The sequence below is a fragment of the Crotalus tigris genome, unplaced genomic scaffold (genome assembly GCF_016545835.1).
Source record: "Crotalus tigris isolate CLP2741 ecotype Arizona unplaced genomic scaffold, ASM1654583v1 scf7180000020888.614114, whole genome shotgun sequence".
Classification (NCBI taxonomy): Eukaryota; Metazoa; Chordata; class Lepidosauria; order Squamata; family Viperidae; genus Crotalus; species Crotalus tigris.
The window spans coordinates 8,119-35,865 of NW_024098239.1; the positions used below are offsets into that span (position 1 = coordinate 8,119).

Genomic DNA, 27,747 nt, shown 5'->3' on the forward strand with positions numbered 1-27,747 from the left:
CTCAGAATTAAATGGGAGGAAGTGGTACTTTGGGACTCAGTCCTGGCTCTGCTATACCCTAGAGACATTTAAATATCTAATTTAAACTTTTTCAGAATTGTACAACTTGATGAAGATATTTGTCCACCTGACAGGTAAGTGTGGGATTCACATCCCTTAAAAAGCAATAATCAGAACATTTATCAATTGACCCTCCAATTCAGAGAGGGTCAGGGAGATCAGAGCCTGTCTTGGGAGGGACATGATGTTTATTTGGCAGAAGAGATGCTCAGAGACCTTTCAGAGAGTGGGGGAGCGGCCCCTCTCTTCATGGGGAAACCGGTGGATTGACTCTTGGGAAAGTGGGATCTATCAGCTGCTCCCCCTTGGGACACTGCTTGGCTGGGGAAGGAAGGGGGTGTCCCATAAGTGCTGGGCTCCCCTATGAAAACGGGAGTGAGCTGCCCTATGGCTGTAATCAAGGTTGAATTTGAAATGAGAGGATGAGTCTGCAAGAAGGGGGGAGGGGGACACCAGGGCAGCAGACCCCCTGGCAAGCTCTGAAGAGAGAGAATAGGGCAGCTCCCCCCCCCCGCAAAACTCTAGTACGACTTAGAATTTACCCAACCTCAGCTGTGAAAGCTTCTTCTGTCTACCTCACAGGGATGTGGTGAGGGAAAGAGCAGGGAACTGGGGGCTGCTTTGAGCTCCTGAATATCAACCAAACAAACAAATGTGGGTTTCTTTGGGGTCCAGACAAGGCAACAGCAAAAGCAGCTTGTGGGGCAGGAGAGGCAGGCATGAGTGGCCACAGCCACCCTTGGAGCCCCTCCCACTAGCCACATTGGTAATAGAGTTCATTGGGAGGCCCATGGAAGCCCCTAGTCCCAAAGCCTCCTGTAGAAAGCTGACAGGAAGACCAGGGGCGTCTGCAGTGAAGGGGCAGGAAGGAGAGTCATCTGAGATGTCCATCAAGTGAATCCGAAGTGGCCTTAGGAGGTGGTGGTGGTCTCCTCTGGGAAGTTGGCAGGAATTGGATCATCAGCCTCCCTCCCCCAGCTGCTGGGAAAAAAACAAAGAAGACGGAGGGTCAGAAGGCAGAGGTCCAAGGGGCCACCATGTGGAGTAAGTTGGAGGTTCAAAAGGAGAAGGGGGAGCTTGCCTGGAGGATCGATCGATCCATCCATCCATCCATCCATGCAGTGTCTTTCTGCTACCATGAAACCTATGCTGATCCTACAGAGTGACTGTGCCAAGCACTCTTTGTGACCTCTTGAGTTGGGCATATCTGGCTGAGATGATGGAGGCTTTGTGTTGTGGAGATACTCAGGATGAGTCTAAAGCTCCCTTAGATGTGCCACCTGTTGATTAGATCCCTGTCCTACTGGTTGGCTGGAGTGATCAGGGCGGTGCTAGGGGGCTGGATGCAGGTGGTGGTAAATGCATTGTTCATTGAAGAGATGCTCTCGGCTCCTCCCCAATCGTGGTGTGCTGAATGGACAGGAGTTTTCTTTTTTCCTGTTGACAAACAGCTGATTTTGCAACCTTCAGATGATCAATGGAGAACAGAGGGTCTGGATGCTTGCAGTTCTCGGTAAGGAGCAATCAGAAGATCTGAACTATTGACACCATCTCCCCTCAGCTGCTCATTTTTCTTAAGTGCGCCTGGCTTTTATTTGCACTTTTTGAAGCTTTACAATCTCTAGATTTATGACTAGTTGACTTCTAGTCTATTGTATAACCTCTTGCTGGACTTTTACAACTTTTTGTTTCTGCTCTTTCACTGTTTACCATTAAATTTAAAATTATTTTTTAACCATGTGGAGTTGTGGTAAGATCCACATCTTACCCAGGATTATAGTATAAATTTTGCTCCTCTAGTTTTTTTCTTTCTTTTTTCTTAAAAAGAGCCTTGATACTTATCTCTTAATTTCTGATAGGAAGATTCCTCTTTCTTTAACCATGGGTTAGCCATGGGAAAAAAAAATACTTTTCCCTGTGGAAGCTGTTACTTATCACCAGACATATACATGGCCAGATCATGTTCTTTGGGCTCCCAAATTTCTATCAGGAACTGAACCCATGGATCTCCACATTTAGTGCAGATGATTAGGTGAGGAGCAATAGCAGCTGTTCAAACCATCAAAGGAGAGAGAAAGGGAGAGGGAGGGAGAGAGAGAGAGAGGGAGACAGAGAGACGGAGAGAGAGAGGGAGAGGGAGAGAGAAAGGGAGGGAGAGAGGGAGGGAGAGAGAGGGAGAGGAAGAGAGGGAGGGAGAAAGGAGAGAGAGAGAGAGGGAGAGAGGGGGAGAGTAAGAGGGGGGAAGGAGAGGGGGAGAGGGAGAGGGAGGGAGATGGAAAGAGGGAGAGGGAGAAGGAGAGAGGGGGGGAGGAGAGGGAGAGAGAAGAGGGAGAGGGAGAAAGGGGGAGAGGGAGAGGGGGGTGAGGTGGGAGAGAGAGAGAGGGAGAAAGAGAGAGAGAGAAAGGGAGGGAGAGAGGGAGGGAGAGAGAGGGAGAGGAAGAGAGGGAGGGAGAAAGGAGAGAGAGAGAGAGAGGGAGAGAGGGGGAGAGTAAGAGGGGGGAAGGAGAGGGAGAGGGAGGGAGAGAGGGAGATGGAAAGAGGGAGAGGGAGAAGGAGAGAGGGGGGGAGGAGAGGGAGAGAGAAGAGGGAGAGGGAGAAAGGGGGAGAGGGAGAGGGGGGTGAGGTGGGAGAGAGAGAGAGGGAGGAAGAGAGAGAGGGAGGTGTGGCATAAGCTAAGACTGGTATCTCTGCCTCATTGCAGACAGACCTGGCATTCAGCTACAGGTGGACTAGGGTAGCTGAAACTCGCCTTGCAGGTGAGCCCACGAGACAGGAATGTGGCACAGGTGCTAAACCCTGAGGACCTCATCCCTGGCTGCTAGTTCTAGGCTGCCAGATGACCACTTGGTGGCAGCAAAGGGAGATTGGTCAGTCTGGATGCCCACACTGGATTGTTAGAGACCAAATGCCCAAACTGCAACCCAAAACCCACTTATGTATCGCCAGGTGCCAGGTGGGCGTGGCACACTGGGTGGGCGTGACCACAGTGGGCATGGCAGACTGTGTGGGCGTGGCCAGCTCGATGTTGCTCCTGGGGAGGGGTGCCTGTGGGGGTCGGGCAGGGTTGGGGGAGATCCAGGGGGTCTCTGGCGGGTGGTGCAGTGGGCAGGAGTGCGTCTTGCTCAGCTGATGGCTTGGCGGAGGAAGGGAGCAGCTTCACCCAAACGCTGCCGTCTCACGAAAACAGGATGAAAACTCCCAAAAGCTACAAGGAAAAGAAGTTAAAACAGAAGAGCGTCTCGGGATGGTTTTCTTCCCCACTTCCTTCTAGCTGCAGTTTAAATATGTAAAGACCACAAAAGAAAAATCTTGGCCTTCTCTTGTTTTAATTCAGAAGGCAGGAAAGGGAGGATTGGGAGGGGTTTGTTTGTTTCAAAGGAAGGGAAAGAGAGGGGCTGGGGGAGTGCGGCAGGCCGTCTGCTCACTCAGTCGCTCTCTTGCTGCACTCCTGCCAAAATCTGTTCCTTTTACAGGTTCCCCTCTCCCCGCCCAGCTCTTGCAGCGGTTCCCGCGAGAGCGCTGCTAGATACGGTTTCCCTGCCCTCTCCAGTTCCCACTAGTCAGGCACACGTGGAGATGGGGAGGGGAGCGTCCCTCTGGCACGCATGCCAACAGAAAGGGCTCTACATGCCCAGTCTGGCACGCGTGCCATAGGTTTGCCACCACGGTTGTGGACCTTTGACTCCACGAAGGGAAGGGGCAAGGGAAAAGGGGGGAGGGAACTCATTCAGCAGCTCTTTTCTCTAATCTTTTTATCGCAAAGGCCACTCCATCTTGTTCCGTTGGCTAATCCAAAGGGGCAAAGGGACCAAGAGAAGAGAAGGGAAGGGTTGGGTTTCCCAGAGGGCTTCCTTAAGATGGTACCTTTTCTGAATTTCAGAATGAGCCCCAAACAGCCAAGAAGAAGAAGAGGTCCCACTTTGCTAAGGCACAGCAGGGCCCAGAGAGGCAGCCTGTAGAAGATCTCGGTCTGTCCTGAAAGAGAACAACGGACCCTTTTAATCTTTTCAGTTCCAGAGAATGGAGGTGCCTGGCCCCATTTACAACAGAGGAGCCAACAGGAAAGTGACCGGCACCTAGAATCCCACCCAGATTCCATCTGGCAAGTAGGGCAGGTGCTGCTTAGATGCACCAAGCTATGCCCACAATTGCTTGTGCTGAGCCCAGTGGACCAAACGAAGCTCCTGCGTGATCTTCAAAGGCTGGTCTCAACAGAAGACAATGTCTCTGGGTAGGAAGGCGTGTGAACGTCACATGAGATGGATCTGTGCTAAGCCCTCCTGGCTACAGCAGAGGAGGACTGACTCCAGGAGTTTCCCTGAACTAAGCGGTTGTCCCACCTAAGGAAGAGTGACTGTTACGTATTGAATATATATAACAGTGATGGTGAACCTTGTAGATCCGACAGAATCAGCCTGCTTGGAGCCCCATCGATTCAGGAACATGATCTGGTGGGATCAGAAAGTGAACTGGTTCTGTTCTGCCCACAGGAACATCACTGCCATGGAGAAGACCTTGGCCCATCCAGAACTGTTTGTGTCCCAGGCATGAAAAATAGTTGTTCTAATTGGTGTTGCTGTTATTATTTTATCTCACCTATTGATTTTGTATTTTGTTTTGCTGTTGCTTTTGTTTTCAATTGCTGTTAGCCACCCAGTCACCACATTAGGAGGGTAGGCCTATAATTTGAATTAAATAAATACATACATACATTTTATTCTTCTGGATTGTTAGTTGCAGCCAAATCCCTTTCCAACTCCTGCACAAATAACTGTGGGAAGATCTACCTTCTCCAGGACCTTTTGTCTCCCAACTAAATGTCAGCTTCATCTTTAATCCCAAGGCTTCTTTCATGGAGAGAAAAAACTTACCAGCACAAACTTCCTTTAAGGAGACCATCCTGGATGCCTGGCCAACCTTGTTTTTTGCTGTGCAGGTGACGTTGATATTAGGATCTTGGGAGGTGACCTTGATCACAGGAGGATGAGAGGAGAAAGAAGGGCGGTAGACAGGGGAGTCCCAGCTGAATGTAACTCCATCTTCCTCAGTCCCTGTAGAGCAATTCAGCTGCCAGGATCCATTTCCAGCCCCATCGGGAGTGCAGGTCACGCTCAGGTGAGAGTCCAGCAAACGTCCTAAGTAGGAGATGCAGAGATGCCATTTGTGAAAGTCCACAAAATCACAGGGAGGTCAAGGAGGAAGGAGAAGCAGCAACAGCAAGAATCAATGAATGGTTTGCTTCAATTAGAGCAGGGAAATATGTCTCACCCATTGCTCTAACAACAAAATCCCCCTCTCATGTATGACACTCATTGTGAGGGAAAAGGCCCACCAAGATAGAGGACAGCGACCACTCATCCTCTGCCTTCCACCAATTCCAGGCTCGCCATCTCCCCAAGGACCCCTTGACTCCCCCAAAGAGTATCCTGAACTGCCACTCTAGAGACTCCAACCTCAAAGCAAACCCACCTTTCTTTTCCTGCCACCCCATCCAGGAGCCCCCTTTTGGCCCGGCCCAATCCAGCCTAAGTCCCACGGAGAGGGAAGCCTGGAGGGGAGACTTCCGGTTTGTCATGGCTGCCATGGACATCTGGGAGATGAGCTTTGTCTCCCCTGTCCATGTTTTGCATTGCTAGGGGGCAACCAGCAAGGAGGGGCTCTCGCCGGATTGCCGGAGAGCGGTAGCTCTCCTGCTAGAGCTGGCGAATCCCTCCAAACCGGCGGACGAAAGACTGGCCATAAAAATATGGCTGGTCACTAGGCTGCAGAAAGCCAAAGTCACACTCACCATCTGGCAACATCAAAGCAGCGTGGAAAGGACTGGGTGAGATCTACCTCTCTTAAATCCTAATTGCTTCTTTGTACCTATTCAAGCTGCTAAAGTACTTTCCCCACTATGGAGAGGGAAGGGGGATTTTAGCCCTCCCTCCAGAAACAGCGGTGATTGAATATACAGGGGAATTTTGAAAACATTGAAAAAAATAATTGGATCCCAATTGGAAGTTGGATTAAAAGATTTTTGATTATCTGTTTTTAATTTCTATTTTTATTTGAAAGCCTGGGTTTTTCCTCTTAAAATAGAAGAAAAAACCCCAAAAGAATTAAAATAACTTTGAGATTGAAAGGAATTCCTTAAACAGTGGGGTGACATCTTATGGCTAAACCTGAAATTGCTAAACCTGAAATTGCAATTTATTATTCTTAAAGAAAAGAGACAGTTCAGAAAACAAGATAAGATTCATGTGACCTTGAACACCAGCTGTGAGAGTTTTAGCTCTGTTTCTTATTTACTGGGGGGAAAAATCTGTAAAAGTTTTCAATTCAACTCATCACTATGGAAGACCAGGAACAGACCTTTTCTATGGAAGAAATGCAAAAACAAATTTTTGCTATATTGAAAATAACTTACCAAATTCACCAAACTCTTCTTACAGCTGGTGATGGAATAAGAGCTTTCATGGAAAAAACAGAAAGTGTCTTAGATATGCAAACTCAAATTTTGACTATAACTAAAAACCTATAATATAACAGAATATAACAGAAAAAAATGAACAATTAAATATTATCACAGAAGACCTAACTGCCCAACAAGTACAGACAATAGAAAATTCAGAAAAAAATCTGACAACTTGGATGGAGGAAAAAACCTGCTATATAAATCAGAAGGAATTTGAAGATCAAGGAGAGAAATAGATAGAGGAAAAGATAAACAGTTCAGGACAACTACGTCAAGAGGAGAAAATAAAGAGACAATCTGGTAGTCCTGCCAGATCCTTCAGCCTTTCAAAAATGGCGACTGGATGGTCATCTCAATATGATATAATATATACAATAATACAATAATTCTTTGAGGACCCTGAAGCAAGGACATGGAAGATGATTTGGCAAAGAAAAAAAGCCAGCATAAGACTGAAGAAGAATGGAGTGTGGACATACTTAGGAGGTTTAAAATAGAATATACTTAAGTAGACAAGACCCATATTTTGAATATGAGATGTTGTTATGATGTGAAGATAAAGAAAAATGTTGGCTAATTAAAACCTAGATGCATAAATATCAACAGTTAAATTGAAATATTGAGTTGTTTATAAAAGTTAGATAAAGGTGATTAAGACATATATATGTTAAGAGCGATGTAACGTAATTAACATGTTTTGATGTAGTGATAAGAATAAAAATTATAAGCTTAAATATGAGAAAGTAGACATAAAGAAGAATGCTGAAATGGGAGAAATTTTGGTTATTGAATCTATAATATTTGGAAATTATAATGAAAATAATATATTGTATTACTAATCTGTTGATATAGAAGTGAGATAGATATGTATCTGGAACACTAGATGTTGGGAGGAATTTGGACAAAGGGAATTGGGGTCATTTAAAAATTTGGAAATGATAAATATTAAATGTTTAATTTAAATATCAATGCAAAATTAAAGCTGGGAAAATTCATAAGATTATTGATGGTCCAAAAGATGGAATGTTAAAATAAATAAGACATATAAAATTATTGATAAATGTAAGAAAGCTATTAAGTAGCTGATGGATAGAATAAGAAGTATACTAATTTAAACAAGACACAGTATGCATTAAGGGAAAATAGAGAGGAAATATTGGCTGTAAAAAATTGGAGATTTGTATTAATATTTGTACATAATGGAATTATTATTATTATTATTATTTTTTATTGAAAATTTTTAAAATTTTACAAAAAAGAAAAACAACCCTACCCAACCCACCCCAACCCTTCCACTCCCTCCCTCGACCTTCCCAGAGCTGAATATAGGCTTAATTAAAATTTCTTAAGTTTCTTAAAATCTTAAAAAGAATATAAACCATAAGTAAGTCTAAATACAATACTTATACAACTTATAAAATAATTAACAGTAATATATATATATAAAGCATAACTATTAGAAAAAAAAGAAAAAAAATGCTTAGAAAGAAGAAGAATAAAAAAGAAAAAAGAGGAAAAGAAGTATAAAAAATAAAGTAGAGATAAAAGATATAAGGAGCAAGAGAAAAAAATAAAAGAAAAACATAATGGAATTATTGTAATTCAGACACCACGTTGCTTTTCAAAGATATAACTGTAACATTGGAAAATTAATAAAAAGTTTTTTAAAAAAGGAAGCCTGGAGGGAGCTAGGCTGGGCCCCATAGTCCCCTTGCAAGGGGAAAAGGTTTATGGGTCACAATTTGAGCTCCACTTCTAACCCATTTAGATATGCACGTCCTCAGCTGTGCCAAAGCTCCTGATGTAGAAGATGGTGGGCAGGGTGGAATAGAGAGGAAGGTGGTGGTATTGGGGGGGGGGGAGGGTGCAACTGTAAGCAAGGCTAAGCCTGACCACAACAACTCAAATATTTTCATTGCCAAAATAGACAAAAATATACACAGATATCTGACGGGCAGAGTGTTCTGGGACAGAAGTTCAAAAGGAGGGAGCAGCTGGAGAGAAGCTCTGGGCTCCACCCAGAAGCCATGATCTTCAGAAACTGGACACCCAAAGACACTCTCCCCCCCAAAAAGCTCCCACCTCTCCACATCAGCCTGGGCAAAGGAGGAAAGCCAAGAATTTACTGCCATGGCTGCGATACTTACTAAAAACCCACAGATTAAAGGACTCGCTTGTCATTTTTCCCCCACGAACAACTTTTGCAGTGTATCTGCCAGCATCCTCTTCTTTTAGATGATGGAGATGGAGATGTCTGCAACCCTTGTAGACATGCAACTGCTTTTCATAGTCTGGGTGGGAGTTCTGGAGATGACATGGTCCATTAAAGTTCACCATAGTAAGATTTATGGAGTTGTTGCCGACACCTTTACTCCAGTAAATGTTCTTATATGGTGGAGGGCGTTTCACCTGGAAAGTGGCAGTCTCTCCCAGAGCACCATACAGTTCTTCTGTTCCTGAAAGGTTAGAGAAAGAGTTCAAACTTGGGTCACAAGGGACCTTCCAAGCATCCCATTTCTGACCCTCAGCCTCCCAGAAAACCTTTTGTGAAGAAAGACAAAATGGCTCCAGGATAGAGGACTTGGGGGGGCTTCTTCCTTTCTTAGAGTAACAAGACGGGTTCACATGTCCCATTTGGGAGCTGAGTCCTTCCCTTGTGGCTGAAAAGGAGGATCTCCCCCACCAGAGAGACCTAAAACTCCACCAATCCTCAGGCTAACCAGGCCACCCGAAGGACTCACCTGGAGGACACCTGATGGTCCTATTAGATTAATAGGTTTGCAATTGAAGTACCACCTGGGTTCAGCCCCTCTCTGTCACCAGGCTGGGCTCTTCACTGAGGACCCCACTTGATGGTGCTGAGACTACCACCAACTTGTTTCTTCCCCTCAGCCAGGGTGCAAGGAGCAAGACCAATGGGGAGAGGCCAACCTGGAATGGTTGAACTGGTTTTCCTGCATTTTGCAGAGGGTTGGACTAGATGGCCTTTGTGGTCCTTCCAACTCTACAAAGTCCAGCATCTGGAGGAGCCCAGGCCTTGTTAATGGATTCCAGATCTGAACAAACAAACAAGTACCAACGTGTTTTTTTAGACTTTCTAAAGACGACAAAGACACAGATAGTTGTTGGATGTAAAGATAAGGGTTAGAATTCAAGATGCCAGGTGAAGGACGTAATAGATCATCAAAAGCGTTGTTGCAGTCCAACCCATGGTTCTCCTGCACAAACAACCATGGGACAGTCTACCTTCTCCAGGACCTTTTCTCTCTGAACTCAATATCAGATTCATCTTTGGTCCCAAAGCTTCTTTCATGGGGAGAAACCCTTACCTGGACTGTCCTGGATGCCTGGCTAACATTGTTTTCTGCTGTGCAGGTGACACCTAGATCAAGGTCTTGGGAAGTGATCTTTATCACAGAACCCTGAGAGCGGGATCCGTTCTCTTGATCCAGCTGAATTCCACCCCGTCTTCCCAGGTATCTGTGGAGCAATTCAGCTGCCAAGCTCTCTTTGCAGCCCCCCCAGGAGTGCAGGTCACTCTCAGCTGAGAGTCCAGCAAATGTTCTGAGCAGGAGAGGGACAGACCCCATTTGTGAAAGAGCACAAAAATCACAGGAAGCCTAAAAATATAAAAGCTTTTTGGATTAAGATAGGGTGGAATATTCAAAGAATTTTTAGAAGGAGGGTAAAATTTACCCCACAATTGTTTTTGTTAGGTATCGTTACTGATTGTGATACTAAGGAGATTACATTGATGTTAAATTTAATTACAGCCGCAAGGTTGTTAGTAGGGCAATGTTGGAAGAAGGAATCTTTGCCTACTTTGCAAGAGTGGTTTCTTAAAGTTTCTTATTTGGCGGAAATGGCAAAGATTTCGGCTTTCTTGAAGGATCAATCGCAAGAGAAGTATGTTGCGGTATGGAAAAAATGGATAGATTTTATACAACATAAGTTGGATATAAAAAAATATTACTTAGTTTTTTAACAATTTATATTTAAAATGGAATATTTTGTTGTTTTTTTTCTTTTTTTTCTTCTTTTTTCTTTGTTCTTTTTTCCTTTTTTTATTTCTTTATTCTTTTCTTCTTTAAACATTTATTTTTTGTATTCATGTTTTTTATACATATATACTATTGTTAATTATTTTATAATTTTTCTAATTAATGTATTTAGATTTTTAACTAATGTTAGATTCATTTATGGTTTATATCTTTTTTTAAGACTTTTTGGTGAAATTTTAATTAAGCCTATATTCAGCTCTGGGGAGGTCGGGGGAGGGAATGGGAGGGTTGGGGAGGTTGGGGGGAAGATTGTTTTGTTTTTGTAAAATTTTAAAAATTTAATAAAAATTTTCTTTGAAAAATAAATAAAAAAAAAATCACAGGAAGCCCAAATAGAAAAGCAGCAACAGATGAGGCTCAATGAATGGTTTTGTTTAGAGAACGGAAAATATGTGTCACTCAGTTTGGTCACAAACAATAAAATCCCTCCTCTCACATATGACAATGAAATCGTCCAACAATTCCCTCTCTTGCCTATGACACTCGTTGTGAAGGGAGAGGCCTGGTGTGGTAGAAGAGGGCAGGCATCCCCTGCCTTCCAGCAAGACCTCTTTATATCAAACCATGGATGATGGGGCTCGAGGCTCAGCCCCTCAAGGACCCCCTGACTCTTCCCCAAAGAGTTTGTGGGTCCAGCCAGTCCCACCAGACCCACAGAGAGGATCCTGAACTGCCTCTATGGAGATTCCAGCTCAAAGCCCACCTTCATCTCTTTTCCTGACACCCCATCTGGGAACCCCCTTTTTGGCCTGGCCCAGCGCAGCCTGTGCCCCATGGAGTGGGAAGCCTGGAGAGAGCTGGGCTGGACCCCCAATGGGCCCTTTTCCAGAGGAGAAGAGGGTGCAGGACACGGCTTGAGGTCCACTTCTAACCCATCGTAGAAATGCAGGTCCTCAGCTGTGCCAAAGTCCAAGCATGAAAGATGATGGGCAGGGTGGAACAGGGAGGAAAACGGTGAAATTGGGGGGGGGGCAAAAGTGAGCAAGGCTTGGCTTGATGAGAACATGTTTAATCTCTTAGATTAATATGTCTGCAATTTAATATTCAGATCTGCATTTTTTTTTTTAAAAATCCCCAAATTCTACCCAGGAAATGTGGTTAAAAAGGAAGGAGTGGCAGGTGAGAAATTCTGGATGTCATGGCTGCCGTTCTGCTAGCATCGCTTCCTATCCTGTCAGCCTGACATTTCTGGAATGGGGGGAGGGAAGAGGTTTGGAATGGGGGGGGAAGGGAGGGCTGGAAGCCAAGCAGTACCGCGCTGGCAATGAGATGCTCCCATCTAGCCCAAGGTCACCCAAAGGAATGTAGAGATGGATAAGGCACAAATTGAGGGTCCATTACCCAAATAATGGCAATACTTCTAACTGGACAATGGCTGATAACAAGGGGGAGGCTTGGGAAAAAGGGAAAGTTAGCTACATCTTTTTTGTGCCAAAGCAACAGACTTCACCTGGCTATTCTGTCATCACTTTTGCTACAGTAAAGAATAATCTTGGTCACATCCCTGGCCTGGGAGTCTTTCTTTACTAACTAACCTGAGTGTAATGGATGACACCGGGCTCCATCCAGAAAGTGTGTCTCTTCAGAAACTGGACACCCAAAAGGCCCCACCACAGAAAAGCTCTGATTTTGACACAGTGCTTTAGTAAGTCTCTATGTTTGGTTCAGAGTTTTATTCACAGCACTGTTTATAGCAGTGTTTCTCAACCTTGACAATTTTAAGGCATGTGGACTTCAACTCCCAGAATTCCACAGCCAGCAATGCTGGCTGTGGAATTCTGGGAGTTGAAGTCCACATGCCTTAAAATTGTCAAGGTTGAGAAACACTGGTTTATAGCATAAATACAGCACACTGTTCAGTAATTTAGTCAATTTCTTTTAGGTATGGAGATATTTTAATAGTTATTTTTATTTTTTTACTATTTCACTTTATAGTACTTAGAAATCTAAACCATAGTATTTACTTCTGCCGCTCTTCTAGAAAATGTTTACAAAATTGTATTATGTGTTCACCAGTGACCATAATAAGGATAATGCTACAGATAATATTTCTCTGTCTAAATTTATTTGAAGATTAAAATACTGGCTATGGATGTTTCAGTTATTATATCTGTCTTGGGTATTATAACAGTGTTTATGTATTTTCCAAATTATGATTTTGAAACAGAAAGGTTTAAGCAAGATTTATGTACTTGTATAATTATTAAAAGATGCATGGCCTATCCTTACAAATCAATAGGGTTTTTCTTAAAAAAATAGTGAAACAAGTATCTTTTCATTGCAAAAAAAAATTAATTTAGACTGTGCTATTGAGCAACAGATCAAATCCACCTGTATCATGCATAATGGTATTGTCTTTAGGTTTCTTATATTTTCTAAATAAAAATTGGGAAAATGTCATTTACTTCTTCTGCTAGACTTTGTAATTTCAATCTTATCTGCCTTTTTCTTCAAGTTCTCCTCCAACTCAGTTCTTTCAGGTGAAAAGAAAGTTCCTCCAAACTTTTATATCTATTCCTGTAAAGATCCTGCCTGGACTCAAGGAAACAAACCATGTTTTGAGTCCCAAATTTCAGCCCTGGTTTGAAACTGCATCTAAAGCTAGAAATAGAAACTCAACTTACCAGCTCCTAAGAAAAGGATTGGGAACCACAATGCCAGAATGATTTTCTGTGTCATGATAGCACCTGGCATTTCATGAAGAAGTAAAATAAAGCAAAAGTCTAATTTCTGCAAAAATAAGTAGTCAGTTTAATTTGCGTAATATTCTAATGATCTAATATAATACAAAGTGCTGCAATCTTTAAGGACTGCCTTTTCAGTGGAAAACAGACTGCAATTGCAAAATTGTGTGGAAGAACTCTTGCAACATTTTATTTATTTGCTTGATTGGGTAGCTTACATCAATCAGCACATAAACGACACCAAAACAAAAGATAATGTAAGGACCCACCCCACTTTGCATCTTAAGAAGACAGAACTCTTGGAATAGTTCTTCCAACAGGCATCCTTTATTAAGAGAAAATGGTTTCAGGCGTTCTAGACAGGACTTGGGGTCCAAGCTCTCCCATTCAAGGTTTTAAGGGGTTCCCCAGTAGCCCCACCCAATCACCCCCTTCTTCCAGCGACAGTCTCAGGCATTACATTCCCACTCCCTTTTCCTTACTGCCGGCTGGAGGGAGACTTCAGAGAGGAGTACATGAAAGGTAATAGCCCCATTGTTATGGTTAGTCCTTTTGGTGATATCCACATCCAGTCCCTTTGAAATGTACTGAAGGAAGTGAGGGCCATAAAGCCCCTTTGCTCACCCCTTCCCTTCATCATATGACAGAATCCAGAGAAGGCAGAAATGGTATTTTCTATAGTTGATAACTAGAGATGAAATATAATTGGATTCTGACATCCTGCCCCCTTAAAAATAAGACAGATCCACCTGAAAGAAAACAACACAGGTATAAAGGTTAGTCAGGCTTGTTAGGATACTCTGTGTGGAACTTCTTTAATAGCTTCGGGGCTCTGACATGACATTTATGGACCCACTCGTTTTGTGAGGCAGGGAGGTGTTTCCAGGCAACTAGGTACTAAGTCGCTCCATGATATTTCCTAGAGTCAAGGATTTCCTTTATTTCGAAGTGTTGTTCGCCCTCCACCATGATTGGAGGTTTGTGTGGGGGGGAATTTTTGGCCGTAACGGTGTTTGATGCTCTTTTCAGCAAGCTGCAATGAAAAATTGTGTGTATTTGCCTGAGATTTTGGGGTAATTCTAATTCTACTGTTACTGGGTTTATGATTCTTTTAATTGGAAAAGGCCCTATATATTTCGGTCCAAGTTTTTTACAGGGTTGTAGGGCCTTTAGGGAATTTGGTAGATAAGTACACCATTTTTCCTATAATGAATGGTATAGGCTCAACCCTTTTTTTATCGGCTTGTGCTTTGTATACCTGCCTAGCTTCATCTAGTGCTTTTCTAACTATTGGCCAGGTGTTTTGTAATTGTTCCATCCATTCTTTCAGTGATGGGATCGCCGGTTCGTTTGGGGTTAATTCTGGCATGAGGTTGAAACTTTGACCAGTGGCTATTTGAAAAGGAGTGTAACCTGTGCTGGAGTGGACAGCATTATTGTAGGCAACTTCTGCAAAAGGGAGTAAGTCCGCCCAATCGGTCTGTTGGAAATTAAGAAAACATCTCAAATATTGCTCAAGTACTGAGTGACAACGTTCTGTTTGTCCATCCCCTTGTGGGTGATGGCTAGATGTCAGTCCCTGAGTGGTTCCTAAAAGGGATAAAAATTCCTTCCAAAATCCAGACATAAATTGCACTCCCCTATCAGAGATGATGCATTGGGGTGCCCCATGCAATCTGTAAATGTGCTGGATGAAAAGTTTTGCTAAGGCTTTTGCAGTGGGAATCTTTTGGCAAGGGATAAAGTGCACCTGTTTGGAAAATAAGTCCGTGACCATCCAGACAACAGTATCCCCATTGCTTTCTGGCAATTCCACTATAAAATCCATGGCTATTTCCCTCCAAGGACTGAGGGATTTGCCACTGTTTGTAATAGTCCTGGCGATTTCCCTTGCAACCTCTTTGCAGTAGCACATTTTGGGCAGCTGGCCACGTAGCTTTCTATGTCCTTTTTTATGGATGGCCACCAAAATTGCCGTTTAATTAAGTGTAAAGTTTTTACAAATCCAAAATGCCCTGCTGATTTTGGGTCATGGCAAAGCTACATGACTCTTTGGGTTGTTGGTATATATAACTTTTCTCCTACCCAAGGCAACCTGTCTCTCATTGTGCACACATTTTTGTTTTTCTGGGACCATTCATCTGTTTCCAAACTTTTCCGGAATTCAATTCCAGTTTGGCTGTCCAGTTGTGGTTTTAATTTAGTTCTTTCCCCCCGGCAAATGCTTGAGCATAAATTGGAACTGGTGAAAATGCTGGGACCAGCGGGCTTGTTTGGGATTGAGCTTCCTGGGCGCTTTCAGGGCTTCCAAATTTTTGTGATCAGTCCACACCTGGAAGGGGATTTTGTTGCCTTCCAGGAACTGTCACCACGTGAGTAATGCCCAACGTATCCCATATGCCTCCTTCTCCTATACGGGCCAGCGCTGTTCTGTTTCTGTGAGTTTCTTGGATGTATATGCACAGGGTTGCAATACCCCTTCATCGTTTTCTTGTAATAGTACAGCCCCCACTGCCACATCATTTGCATCTGCCTGTATTACGAAGGGCTTATCCATGTCTGGGTGCCTCACTACTGGTTTGGCAGAAAAAAGTCTCTTTAATCTCTCAAACGCTGCTTGGCACTCCATTGTCCATGTTAGTGGCTGGCTAGGTTTTACTGAGGATGCTCCCTTTGTTTTTAGTAAGTTAGTGAGGGGCAAGGCTATCTGGGCAAATGAGGGGATGAATTGGCGGTAAAAGTTTGCAAAGCCCAGGAAACTTTGTAGTTGCTTTCTTGTGCGGGGTGGTGCCCAATCTAATACTGCTCTGACCTTCTCTGGGTCCATTTCAATGCCCTGGGGGGATATGCGATAACCTAGGTAGTCTATCCTTTCCTGGTGGAATTCACATTTTGAGAGTTTGGCATACAGGTGGACGGCTCGCAGTTTCTTGAAAACCGCTCTGACTAGGTTGACATGTTCCTCTTTTGTTTCAGTGAAGATAAGAATGTCGTCCAAGTAAACAAGGACCCCCTTAAACAGGTGCTCCCTTAGAACGTCATTGATTAATTGCATAAATACTGCAGGGCCCCCTTGTAATCCAAATGGCAAGACTTTGAATTGATAGCACCCCATGGGGCAGTTAAATGCGGTCTTCCATTCATCCCCTTCCTTAATTCTCACGCGATAGTAAGCTTCCCTTAGGTCTAGTTTAGAAAAATTTTTCCCTTTCGAGAGGTGTGACAGCATGTCTTTCATGAGGGGCAGAGGGTATCGGTTGCTTTCACTGATTGTATTCTGGGCCCTATAATCCACGCATAAGCGTAAAGAGCCATCCTTCTTCTCTCTAAAGAGGACCGGGGCAGCCACTTTAGGCTTGGCTGGCTCAATGAAACCCCTCTCTAGGTTTTTTTTTAATGAATCTTTCCATTTCCTCCTTCTCCTTTGGGCTCATGGAGTATAATCTGGGCTTCGGGAGTTTTGCCCCAGGCTTGAATTCAATGGCACAGTCTGTGGGTCGGTGGGGGAGAGCTCATCCGCCCTCTCCTCACTGAAAACTTCAGCAAGGTCTCTTATTCCTCTGGTATTTCTGGTGGTCCCTTTTCCTTTCCCATGGATGCTTTTTCTATTCTTGATTCTGGTAGCCTCCCTTGGGGTTTTAAGTCCATAGGGTCCCCCTTCGGGAATTTGATTTCTGCCGTCTTCCAATTCACCCAGGGGTTCCATTTTTTTAACCATTCGATCCCTAGGATCATTGGGCATTCCATGCCTGGGGTCACCACAAACGTTATGTCTTCCTCATGTTTGCCCAGGGAGAGGCGTATTGATAGAGTGGCTAGGGTACCTGGCACCCCCTCTGCTATGGATCCATCTAACTGGCCAAATGAGATTGGTTGTTCCAGTCTCCTCGATGGAATGCCCAGATTCCCCACTAGTGTCGGCTAATGAGGCAGCGGATGCAGCCAGAGTCTATTAAGGCTTTCACCTTCACGGCTTCGGGCATGGGGGGAATTAATATAGTCACTGTCTTGAGGATGGGTGCGATGCATCCACTTACCAGGGGTTCGCCCTCTGAGCTGTCATCTGAGGCATCCACCGGCCCTGCAGTGTAGGCTGGAGTTCTTTCCCCCTGATGAGCAGAGGTGGGGGGTTCCACAATCTCCATCATTCTCATGGCAGTTTCTTTTGGCTTAGCTGGAGATTTTCCGGATTTGCTGATCGGGGATCTGTCTGGGTTGTGCTGGGGGGCTTTGGAGCGTCATTCTACAGCTCGATGCCCTTCTCTTCCACACTTGAAACACCCCATTTGCTTCTTGGCTGTTGCCAATGGTTTCACTGGTTCGTATGTCAACTCAGGCGGGAGCGGCTCCATAGTTTTCCTTGGCGGTGTCTCTTCAATATGTCAATCTCTGCTTCCTCTGCCAAGACGTACCATTCCTCAAGTTGGTGTGGGTCCCCTCGGGGCAGGCAAGCGTCATATAGGTCACAATTTAGTCCATCTTTGAAATGGCTAATGAGGATGTCTTCTGGCCAATTCAGTTTGCTGGCAATGGCCCGGAATTCTTGTGTATATTCAGCCACTGGGCGTTTGCCTTGCCTCATTGTTTTTATCCTTTTGCGAGCTTTGCGATCAGCCAGGGGGTCTTCAAATCGCCTTCTCAGAGAGGACATGAAATGGTTGAAGTCGTTGAGCTCTGGGGCATTAGAGCGTGCAAGTTCACCACCCAATCTACAGCCGGTCTATCCAGGGCAGATTGCACGATCCGGATGTGGGCTTTGTCGCTGGGGATGTCCTGCCCGTATTCCTCCATGTAGCTGAGGACTTGGGTTAGGAAAAACCCCAAGTGTGTTGGCTCCCCTTTGAATTTCACCTCCAATGGATCGGTGCCTCCGTTGTTGGTGGTAGTGTCTTCCGTCCAGATCGCCATCTGTGGTTCGGCAGGAGCTGGGGACTAGTGGATCAGCAGATGTCCCCGGGGCTGCAGGTTCCACTTCCCCCTCGGTGTCTCTCCCTTTGCGGCTCCAGGAACTGGGGCGGCCGTAGGGCTCAGTATTCTCCTCTCCTAGGGAGCTGAGAGTTCTCTTCATCAGGTCAATAGCTTTCTCTAGGATCCAGTCCGAGTACGGTGCCCAGCTTTCTCCCTCTTCACTTGCGTGCAGGGATTTCTCCATCTCCTGCTTCCATTCTGGTTGCTTGGTCCCCCGTCTCAGGGTCACCTTTCTTGATTCCTTTCCCCACTCACTTTTCTTTCCAACGCCCATCGACCAGCGAGGCTTGTGGTCCCGTGTCTCCACCACTTCTTCTCCTGAGGAATCTGACCTCTCGGATCCCGACATCCTGCAAGGTTTCAGTCGGGGCAGTGGCTCCCTTTCCAGAGTTTTCCCCCTTTCTTGCTCCATTGTCTGACATGGTAATTTTTTGCAAAAATCCCCCCGGCAAAGGTCTCCCTTCCAGGTGGATTAATTTTGCAAGTCCTGTCTAATGTAAGGACTCACCCCACTTTGCATCTTAAGAAGACAGAACTCTTGGAATAATTCTTCCAACAGGAATCCTTTATTAAGAGAAAATGGTTTCAGGCATTCTAGACAGGACTTGGGGTCCAAGCTCTCCCATTCAAGGTTTTAAGGGGTTCCCCAGTAGCCCCACCCAATCACCCCATTCTTCCAGCGACAGTCTCAGGCATTACATTCCCACCCTCTTTTCCTTACTGCCAGCTGGATGGAGACTTCAGAGAGGAGTACATGAAAGGTAATAGCCCCATTGTTATGGTTAGTCCTTTTGGTGATATCCACATCCAGTCCCTTTGAAGTATACTGAAGGAAGTGAGGGCCATAAAGCCCCTTTGCTCACCCCCTTCCCTTCATCATATGACAGAATCCAGAGAAGGCAGAAATGGGGTTTTCTATAGTTCTAAGCACCTATTTAAGGGGGTCCTTGTTTACTTAGACGACATTCTTATCTTCACCGAATCAAAAGAGGAACATGTCAACCTAGTCAGAGCAGTTTTAAAGAAACTGCTAGCCGCCCATCTATATGCCAAACTCTCAAAATGCGAATTCCACCAGGAAAGGATAGACTACCTAAATTATCGCATATCCCCCCAGGGCATTCAAATGGACCCAGAGAAGGTCAGAGCAGTATTAGAATGGGCACCACCCCGCAGAAGAAAGCAATTGCAAAATTTCCTGGGCTTCGCAAACTTTTACCGCCAATTCATCCCCTCATTTGCCCAGATAGCCCTGCCCCTCACGAACTTACTAAAAACGAAGGAAGCATCCTCAGTAAAACCTAGCCAGCTACTAACAAGGACAATGGAGTGCCAAGCAGCGTTTGAGAGATTAAAGAGACTTTTCTCTGCCGAACCAGTACTAAGGCACCCAGACATGGATAAGCCCTTCGTAATACAGGCGGATGCAAGTGATGTGGCAGTGGGGGTTGTACTATTACAAGAAAACGATGAAGGGGTATTGCAACCCTGTGCATATACATCCAAGAAACTAACGGAAACAGAACAGCACTGGCCCGTATGGGAGAAAGAGGCATACGGGATACGTTGGGCATTATTCACGTGGCACCAGTTCCTTGAAGGCAACAAAATTCCCTTCCAAGTGTGGACTGACCACAAAAATTTGGAAGCCCTGAAAACACCCAGGAAGCTCAACCCCAAACAAGCCCACTGGTCCCAGCATTTTCACCAGTTCCAATTTACGCTCAAGCATTTGCCGGGGGGAAAGAATATAACATATAACATATACGTGAACCACCGGTTGAAAAGCCCTGGATTAGAAGACCTTCAAAGTCCCTTCCAGCCCTATGATTCTATGCTTTTAAGACTCAATAATTCTCAGGTTCATACTGAAAACAAATCCTCCACAAGCAAACTATAATCGTTTTGCCTGCCCATCTAAGGTACTATAATTCTGAACCTAATACTACACAGTACGGCATAGTACCAGAATTAATTTCTATATTACTAGAAATAGCTCTCTGTTACGGCTCCTTTGTCTAGTCCTGCTGTCCAGCTACTGTGGCAGGACACAGGAGATTGAAGGCAGCGTTAGATGTGTCCCCTCCATGACCCCTGTTGTGTTGCATCTGTTTGGTGTGACAGATGAGGAAGGACGACAGAGCTCCTTCTGCAGAAAGGGAAGTTCCTTCTTTGTTAATGACCTTGAGGAAAAGGCGAATCCTGTGGGAAGAGTGACTGGCCACCAGGGGATTTGCAGACAGACCCAAGTCTTCAGCAATGCCCAGAACCCAAGTGCAAGGCCTGTCTCACCACAATCCCCATCTGCAAATTCAGGACTCCTAGGCCCTCAATGCAGGCACAGCCATGTTTTGGAATTCACAGTTCCGCTCCAAAACAAATCTCTCTCAATCCCAAGCCCAGCTTCCTTCTGACCCACAGGAGCATACATTCATCTGGCTTCAAGGCTTGTTCCTGATCAAACTTAAGCACCACACATGGCTTGTTTTAATTGTTTTTAATATACAGAAAAGAATAGAAAACAAAAAGAAATCATGAAACATCATGAAAGGGGAGAAAATACCCAGGTGATGTTAATATAGAAATTAAAAACATATATAAAGAGAAAAAAGGAATTTTGCTGTAAAGCAACATATTAAACTTTGACCATATGCAAAAATAATGGTTTATCAATATATGTTTTTCTGTCAATGTGAAATCAGCCCTCTTCCTACCTGCACACAAGTGACAATAAGAGAGTAAGGAGGCACACAATGGGGAAAATACATAGAAAGGAATGTGCTAGAGCAGGTGGTCCCAAGTGCACCATTCTGCAACCCAAGGTATTGTCCATTGTATGCCTTCTTTGTCTCTTGTAATCCCTTCCTCTCCAATCTCTCCACTCTGTGATGGGAAAGGGAAAGAAAAAACACAGGAAAGGCACAGGACAGTGATGATCATGAGACTGAGGGATGTTGAGAATGTCATCAATTGAGCATTGTTCATAAAGCTATTTTTCTAGCATCGTGGTAACTTCAAATTGTTGCTGAACAAGGCAGCTATAAACAAGGTCTTTTCATAGTTGGCTGAGGGCCCTACAGTTATGTCCCCCCAAAGCCTGGTCTTTCATGGCTCTGAGCGGCAGATGTTTGTATGTGTGAATGTATAAGTGAAGGATCTTCAAGAAATTGAAGATCATGTGTTTTCCAACTTAATGATCCCTTTGCCCAATGACAGATTTACTAGTCCCAATAAAAACAACGGCTATTTGTAATCTGGACATGGTCTTTGTCCCCTGCACACACTTTCCACCACCACTACAGAGTCATCAGGAGTCTTAATGAGAGCTCATGAACACAGCAAAGCTGGCCATCATGGTCCATCTATCCCAGCTGCAAGATTAACAGTGGCATGTATCTTCTGAAGTGACCCCACTATCCAAAGGAGCGCAGAGGGCAGATTTCACATTGAGAGAAGAAAAAAACACTGATTATTATACTGGTTATTTTTCTATATGATCAAGGTTTAATGTGTTGCTTAAAAACAGTTAATTTTTCCCTTCTTTATGTGTATAAAATTTGTATATATTAGCTAGGTATTCTTCTCCCCATTTTCTTAATTTGTTTATTTGCTTGTTTTTTATGTAGTTTCAATGCCTTTTGTTCTCTTTTTATTTTTTGTATATTAAAAACAATTAAAACAAATCTTGAATAATGCTTTATTTCAGTGAACTTTTAAAGACCAAGTGCGCAAACTGCAACCCAAAACCCACTTATGTATCGTTGGGTGCTGGGTGGGTGTGGGCCATTGGGTGGGCGTGGCCCATTGGGTGGGCGTGGCTGCAGACTGAGTGGGACTAAAAAGTTCAATCAATCAATTCCAACTTTGCAAGACCTTTTTTTTCCCGCAAGAAGTTGAAATTGACTGATTGATTGACCTTTTTTTTTTTTTTTGCACATGGCGGCAGAGGCCTAAAGCGAAAAGGGTTCATAAAACCCAGCTGAAGGCCTAGGACTGGGGCGATGGTGCGCGTGCCCACAGAGAGGGCTCTGAGTGCCGCCTCTGGCACCCGTGCCATAGGTTCACCACCACTGCTTTAGTTTAACCATGAAAAAGCTTGAAGCCACATAAATGTCTGCTCCTGTGGGTCAGAAGAAAACTGGGATCGGGGATTGAGATTCATCTATTTTGGAGTGGGATTGTGCACCCCAAACATGGTCATCTATGGAGGTCTCCATCCTTAGAAGTCCTGAATTTGCGGGGAGAAGCTGGGACGAGAGGTGCCTTGGGCTTTGTCTCCAGGGCATTGCCACAGACCTTTCTGGGTCTGTCTGCAAGCCCTCTGGTGGTCACTCAACACCGGACGCTTCTCATGGGATTCACCCTGTTCCTCCTTATATGACCCCAAGGCCGTTTCCAGAGGAGAAACTTCCCATTCTGCAAAAGGAGCTCCATCGTCTTTCCTCTTCTGGCGCACAGACTGGATACAATGCAAGAGGTCACTGCCAGAGGGGACACGTCTGGCACTGCCTTCAAGCTCCTGCTCTCCTGGAGTGCAGCTGGCCAACAGGACTGGACAAAGGAGCTACAGCGGAGAGCCAGCACGCCAGGAATGATGCTACCGGAAAACAATGGCAGTTTGCTTGTGGAGGATTTGTGTTCAGTATGAGCCTGAGAAAGTAAGCACGGCTCTTCATGGAATCACCTCCTAGCCCAGTGGTTCCCAGCCTGGGGAACTTGAAGACGTGTGGACATCACCTCCCAGAATTCCCCAGCTAGCAATGTGTGGCTGAGGAGTTCTGGGAGTTGAAGACCACCTATCAAGAAACACAGAGAACATGAGAAACACTGCAAACACTCAGACTGTTTCTGATAAGAGTTCCATGCTCTGTGTGAAGATTTCAGGGAAGGAGGAGAGCTGGTTTCACTTGCTTACAGCATGTCCATCCAGGCAATCTCCTTCCTTGCAGGTTTGATTTTTCTATTTATGTTTCTTTTTTTAAAAAAAAAAATATGTTTAAATATTGTTTCAAACTGGCATGGTTATTTTGTCTTTTGTTCTTGTTTGCTATGTTAATGTTCTAATTTATATAAGTTTCCCAGTCAAGCAAATAAATAAAATGTTGAAAGAGTTTTTTCAGACAGTTTTACGGTTGCAATCTCTCTTCCACCAAAGAGGCAGTCCTCAACTCCATCACACTGAAAGCATGGAAGAAGGAGAGCTTTGAATACCATAAAAAGTCTCATTAGAATATTGTGCAAATTAACCTATTTATATTTTACAGAAATTAGACCTTGCTTCATTTTATTCCTTCTTGAAATGCCAGCTGCTGACATGTCACACAAGAGTATGCTTGGTTTGTGGTTATTGTTCATTATCTTAGGAGCCGGTAAGTTGTGTTTCTGTCACTGTGTTTCTAGCATTAGATGCAGTTTCAAACCAGGGCTGAACTTTTGGGCTCAAAACACGGTTTGTTTCCTTGAATCTAGGCAAGATCTTTACTGAAATAGATATAAAACTCTGGAGGATCTTGCTTTCCACCCAAAAGAGCTGAGTTGGGGAAGAACTTCAAGAAAAAAAGCAGATAAGATTGAAATTACAAACTCTAGCCCAGCTGTTCTCAACCTGTGGGTCGCGACCCTTTTGGGGGTCGCACGAGCCTTTCACAGGGGTCGCCTAAGACCATCGGAAAACACATATTTCTGATGGTCTTAGGCAGGGCTTGTCAACCGCCTTCTCTCCCTCCCCCCCTCTGCTCCACCTCACTTGTTTGTGGAAAATATAATGCTTGGCGGCAGTCTGCACAAACCCTACCAAATGTGCCCTGCAGGGGGCGCATGAAGAGCGCAGGCACAGAGCAAGGCCCCACCCTCCCCAGAGACTCATTGTGCAGCAACCGGATTGACTTCTTCTCGTGCACGCAGGTCAGCGAAGGGGAGGCCGCCGCAGCACCCAACTCCTGCGCCCGTCAGCTGGCAACCCCCGAACTTGCGCTTGTCAGCCGGGAGGTCTGGCGACGGCCGCTTGTCTCCTTTGCCACCCCGCCCATCCTCGACTCCTCCTCCGCCTGTTCATGTCGAGCCTGTCGGGGCTTGACAGGGAGAGAGGGAGGGAAGGAGGAAGGGACTCCTCCTCCTCTCCTAAGCTTCAAAGCACGATCGGCTTCCCAAGGGCGCCACAATCCTCATGAAAGCAGGGGGGGGAGAAGCAAAGGGGGCGAGAAAGCTCATAGCGGGCTCGAAGCAGCACCTGTCAGCGTTGGTGATGAGAAATTCCACACAAAGCCAGGGAAGGGGAGAAAAGGAGCCCCCTTTGGGAGGAAACCACCACCTTCTTCTCCTTGGCTTTGCACTCTTCTGTTTCTCGGCAGCCGGGCTGCCAAGCCTCTGCTAGCTGGAACTTCTTTTCCTTCCCTCTCTCTTGGTCTCTTCCTCCTTCCCTCCCTCTCCCATTGTCCCTTCCTTCCTTCCTTTCCTTCACCTCCCTCTTTGTCCCTCCTTCCCTCCCTCTCTCCCCTTGTCCCTTCCTTCCTTTCCTTCACCTCCCTCTTTGTCCCTCCTTCCCTCCCTCTTTCCCCTTGACCCTTCCGTCCTTCCCTCTTGTCCAGGATCGGGGCGAACCTCTACAGCTGATCCATGCTTTTGCAGAGCAGCCAAGAAGCAGGTCAGCTGTAGCAGCTCTCCTTGGCTCCTGCCCAGCAAACTTGCTTGAGCTTTGCTCGAAAACATGCTGCTTGCTAATTTAGCAGAAGCGCAAATCAGCTGTAGCCCGGCGCTGATCCTGGGGTTTCTGCTAACTTAGCAAGCGGCTTGTTTTCTGGAAAAGCTAAGTAAGTGAGCTGGGCGGAGCTCTCCTCTGCCTCTGGCAGCCTGTCCCCCTCCCCTTGTCCCTTCCTGGGCATGGAGGGGGGGAGGAAGGAAGGGACGAAGAGGGAAGGAAGTAAGGGACAGTGAGAGAGGGAAGGAAGGAAGGAACAATGGAAGGGAGGGAAGGAAGGAAGGGACAAAGAGGGAAGGAAGGAAGGGTCTGAGGGAGGGGAAGGAAGGAAGGAAGGAAGGAAGGAAGGAAGGAAGGAAGGAAGGAAGGAAGGAAGGAAGGAAGGAAGGGACTAAGGGAGGGGAAGGAAAGAAAGGAAAGAAGGAAGGGACAATGGGAAAGAGGAAGGGAAGGAGGAAGAGACTAAGGGAGGTGAAGGAAAGGAAGGAAAGAAGGAAGGAAGGGACAATGGGAAAGAGGGAAGGAGGAAGAGACTAAGGGAGGTGAAGGAAAGGAAGGAAAGAAGGAAGGGACAATGGGAGAGAGGTAGGGAAGGAGGAAGAGACTAAGAGGGAGGTGAAGGAAAGGAAGAAAAGAAGGAAGGAAGGGACAAGGGGAAAGAAGGGAGGGAAGGAAGGCAGGCACCCACCCCAATCCCATCCCAGAGACCCCCAGATTCCCCCCCACAGGCACTCTGCAACCTGAGTGATCAGCTGGCCACGCCCCCTGGATCATGTGACCCTGGGACACTGTGAACGTCATAAGTATGAATCAGTTGTCAAGCATCCGAATGTAAATCACATGACCCTGGGGATGCTGCAACAATCATAAGTGTGAAAAATGATCATAATTCGCTTTTTCAGTGCTGTTGTAACTTCAAACAGTCACTAAGCGAATTGTTGTAAGTCGAGGACTACTTATACTTTCCCATTTTTTCCTCTCTTTTTTTTGGTCAAGTTTTTGATACCCCCCGGCCAGCTGGATGGGGGGTTGAGGGTCACCACAACATGAGGAACTGTATTAAAGGGTCGCGGCATTAGGAAGGTTGAGAACCACTGATCTAGCCGAAGAAATAGAAGATATTTTCCCTGCTTTCTTTGCAAAACATAAAAAAGACAATAATATTATTTGTTTCATATAGATTTGATATGCTACTCGACAGTACAGTCTAAATTAACACGACTAAAAAAACCCAATCAAAATTTAAGAGCAATGCAAGTCCATGCAAATCCCTTTAATCATGTGGTGAGTGACGGGCATTTAATAAATGAATAATAAATGAATAATAAATGAATAAAAATGTCAACACCCCACATCACTGCCTCTTGATTTAACTTGTGATGAAAGAGAAACTTGTTTTACCATTTTTTTTTCAAAGCAGTATCATTTTGGTTTGTAATATTTTAGAAATAGTTTTATAATAACCAAGAGAGAGATAAAATTTGAAAGATCCATAGCCAGCGTTTCAGTCTTCAACAAGATTGAAATAGGCTGTCCATTTTCTAGGGAGCTTCTTGCTGTCTGAAAACAGAGGTGGTGGGGATAATCCTTCTGGATGGTTTTCTTCTAAACCTCACTGTTGCCATTTCCCTGATCCAGATCGTTTGGGTGGAAGTCGGTTGCTCAAATCTTGAGAGGACAGTAACTGGTTTGCTGTTGGAGTGAAGCATTCTAGGGGGTGGAGGGGGGGAGAGAATTGACCATTCTGACTGTGTCCGCACAGATTCCTCTTTCTCCCAAATCCAGTTGTTACAGCTGAACACAGCTGCCGTTGTACTAGAACAGGGTTTCTCAACCTTGACAATTTTAAGGCATGTGGACTTCAACTCCCAGAATTCCACAGCCAGCAATGCTGGCTGTGGAATTCTGGGAGTTGAAGTCCACATGCCTTAAAATTGTCAAGGTTGAGAAACACTGTACTAGAAAGTTACAGTTCCATTGCAAACAGAGATCATTGCTTAAGTTGGTTAGTTCTGTTAGCACATCCAAAAGAAAAATTTCAGGTACTATGAAGAAACCTGCATGTCTGTGCAATCAGAGTTAAATATAGGAAGAGAGTAGTAAGATAACGCTGCGTAAAACAGAGTTTCTGTTCCTAGAGCAGTGTTTCTCAACCTTGACAATTTTAAGGCATGTGGATTTCAACTCCCAGAATTCCACAGCCAGCATTGCTGGCTGTGGAATTCTGGGAGTTGAAGTCCACATGCCTTAAAATTGTCAAGTTTGGGAAACACTGTCCCTAGAGGTTAACAATTTAATCAGTTACCGGTAGTAAGAAACAGCACCACTTTTTTGGGCGAAAAAGCCTGGGCCCTAGGCGTAAAAGGTCACAAACTGAAGTGCGCTAAAGAAAAATTAGAGTTTGAAACTTACTGTGGCTGCATCCTCCTGTTCATCGTGGTCTGTTCGGTCATTGTGGTCTCTTCTCATAGAAACAGCTCAGTCCACTCAGAGTCGTCTCGATAAACAGGCTGGAAGCGCTGCGTATCCGGCGCCATCGACCCTTCGGCACTTCACCAACTGCAGACCACCAGGGGGCGCTGGGGGGCTGTAACGGGCGGGGATTCTTCCCCCGGAGTTGTTGCACGCGCGGGAATGCATCCGCCCTCAGTTCCGAGAAAGTCCGCCAGGGGGCATGAAGCGCGAGTGGAAAAGTGGGTATTCTTGCCGTCCCCATTCCTGTTTTTTTTTTTGCAAAACAACCCTCGGAGGAATTGCGAGGGAATTGAAGGGGAAATCCTCCCCTGGGAAGACTAAACAAGATGCCCGTGATGGGAAACT

At 45.2% G+C, this 27,747-nt stretch overlaps 1 protein-coding gene across 6 annotated transcripts; it reads right to left on the reverse strand.

Annotated features, from left to right (window-relative positions):
* Nucleotides 1–555: 555 nt before the first annotated feature.
* On the reverse strand, nucleotides 556–27,477 carry LOC120319612 (SLAM family member 5-like). Of its 6 annotated transcripts, none has more exons than XM_039368661.1 (6): nucleotides 27,340–27,477; nucleotides 9,449–9,573; nucleotides 8,665–8,973; nucleotides 4,932–5,195; nucleotides 3,925–4,035; nucleotides 556–1,041 (listed from the first exon to the last, which is right to left on the reverse strand). In XM_039368661.1, exons 3-6 carry the CDS (start codon nucleotides 8,852–8,854, stop codon nucleotides 935–937), a joined length of 672 nt encoding a protein of 223 aa, XP_039224595.1. In that variant the 5' UTR covers nucleotides 8,855–8,973; nucleotides 9,449–9,573; nucleotides 27,340–27,477; the 3' UTR covers nucleotides 556–934. The 6 variants fall into 6 exon arrangements, 5 of the variants coding, with proteins under 5 accessions (XP_039224595.1, XP_039224597.1, XP_039224594.1 ...); XR_005559798.1 differs by lacking the exons at nucleotides 556–1,041; nucleotides 9,449–9,573 and adding exons at nucleotides 2,992–3,265; nucleotides 6,470–6,512; XM_039368663.1 differs by lacking the exon at nucleotides 9,449–9,573 and having other exon boundaries at nucleotides 556–1,038.
* Between the last annotated feature and the right edge of the window lie 270 nt (nucleotides 27,478–27,747).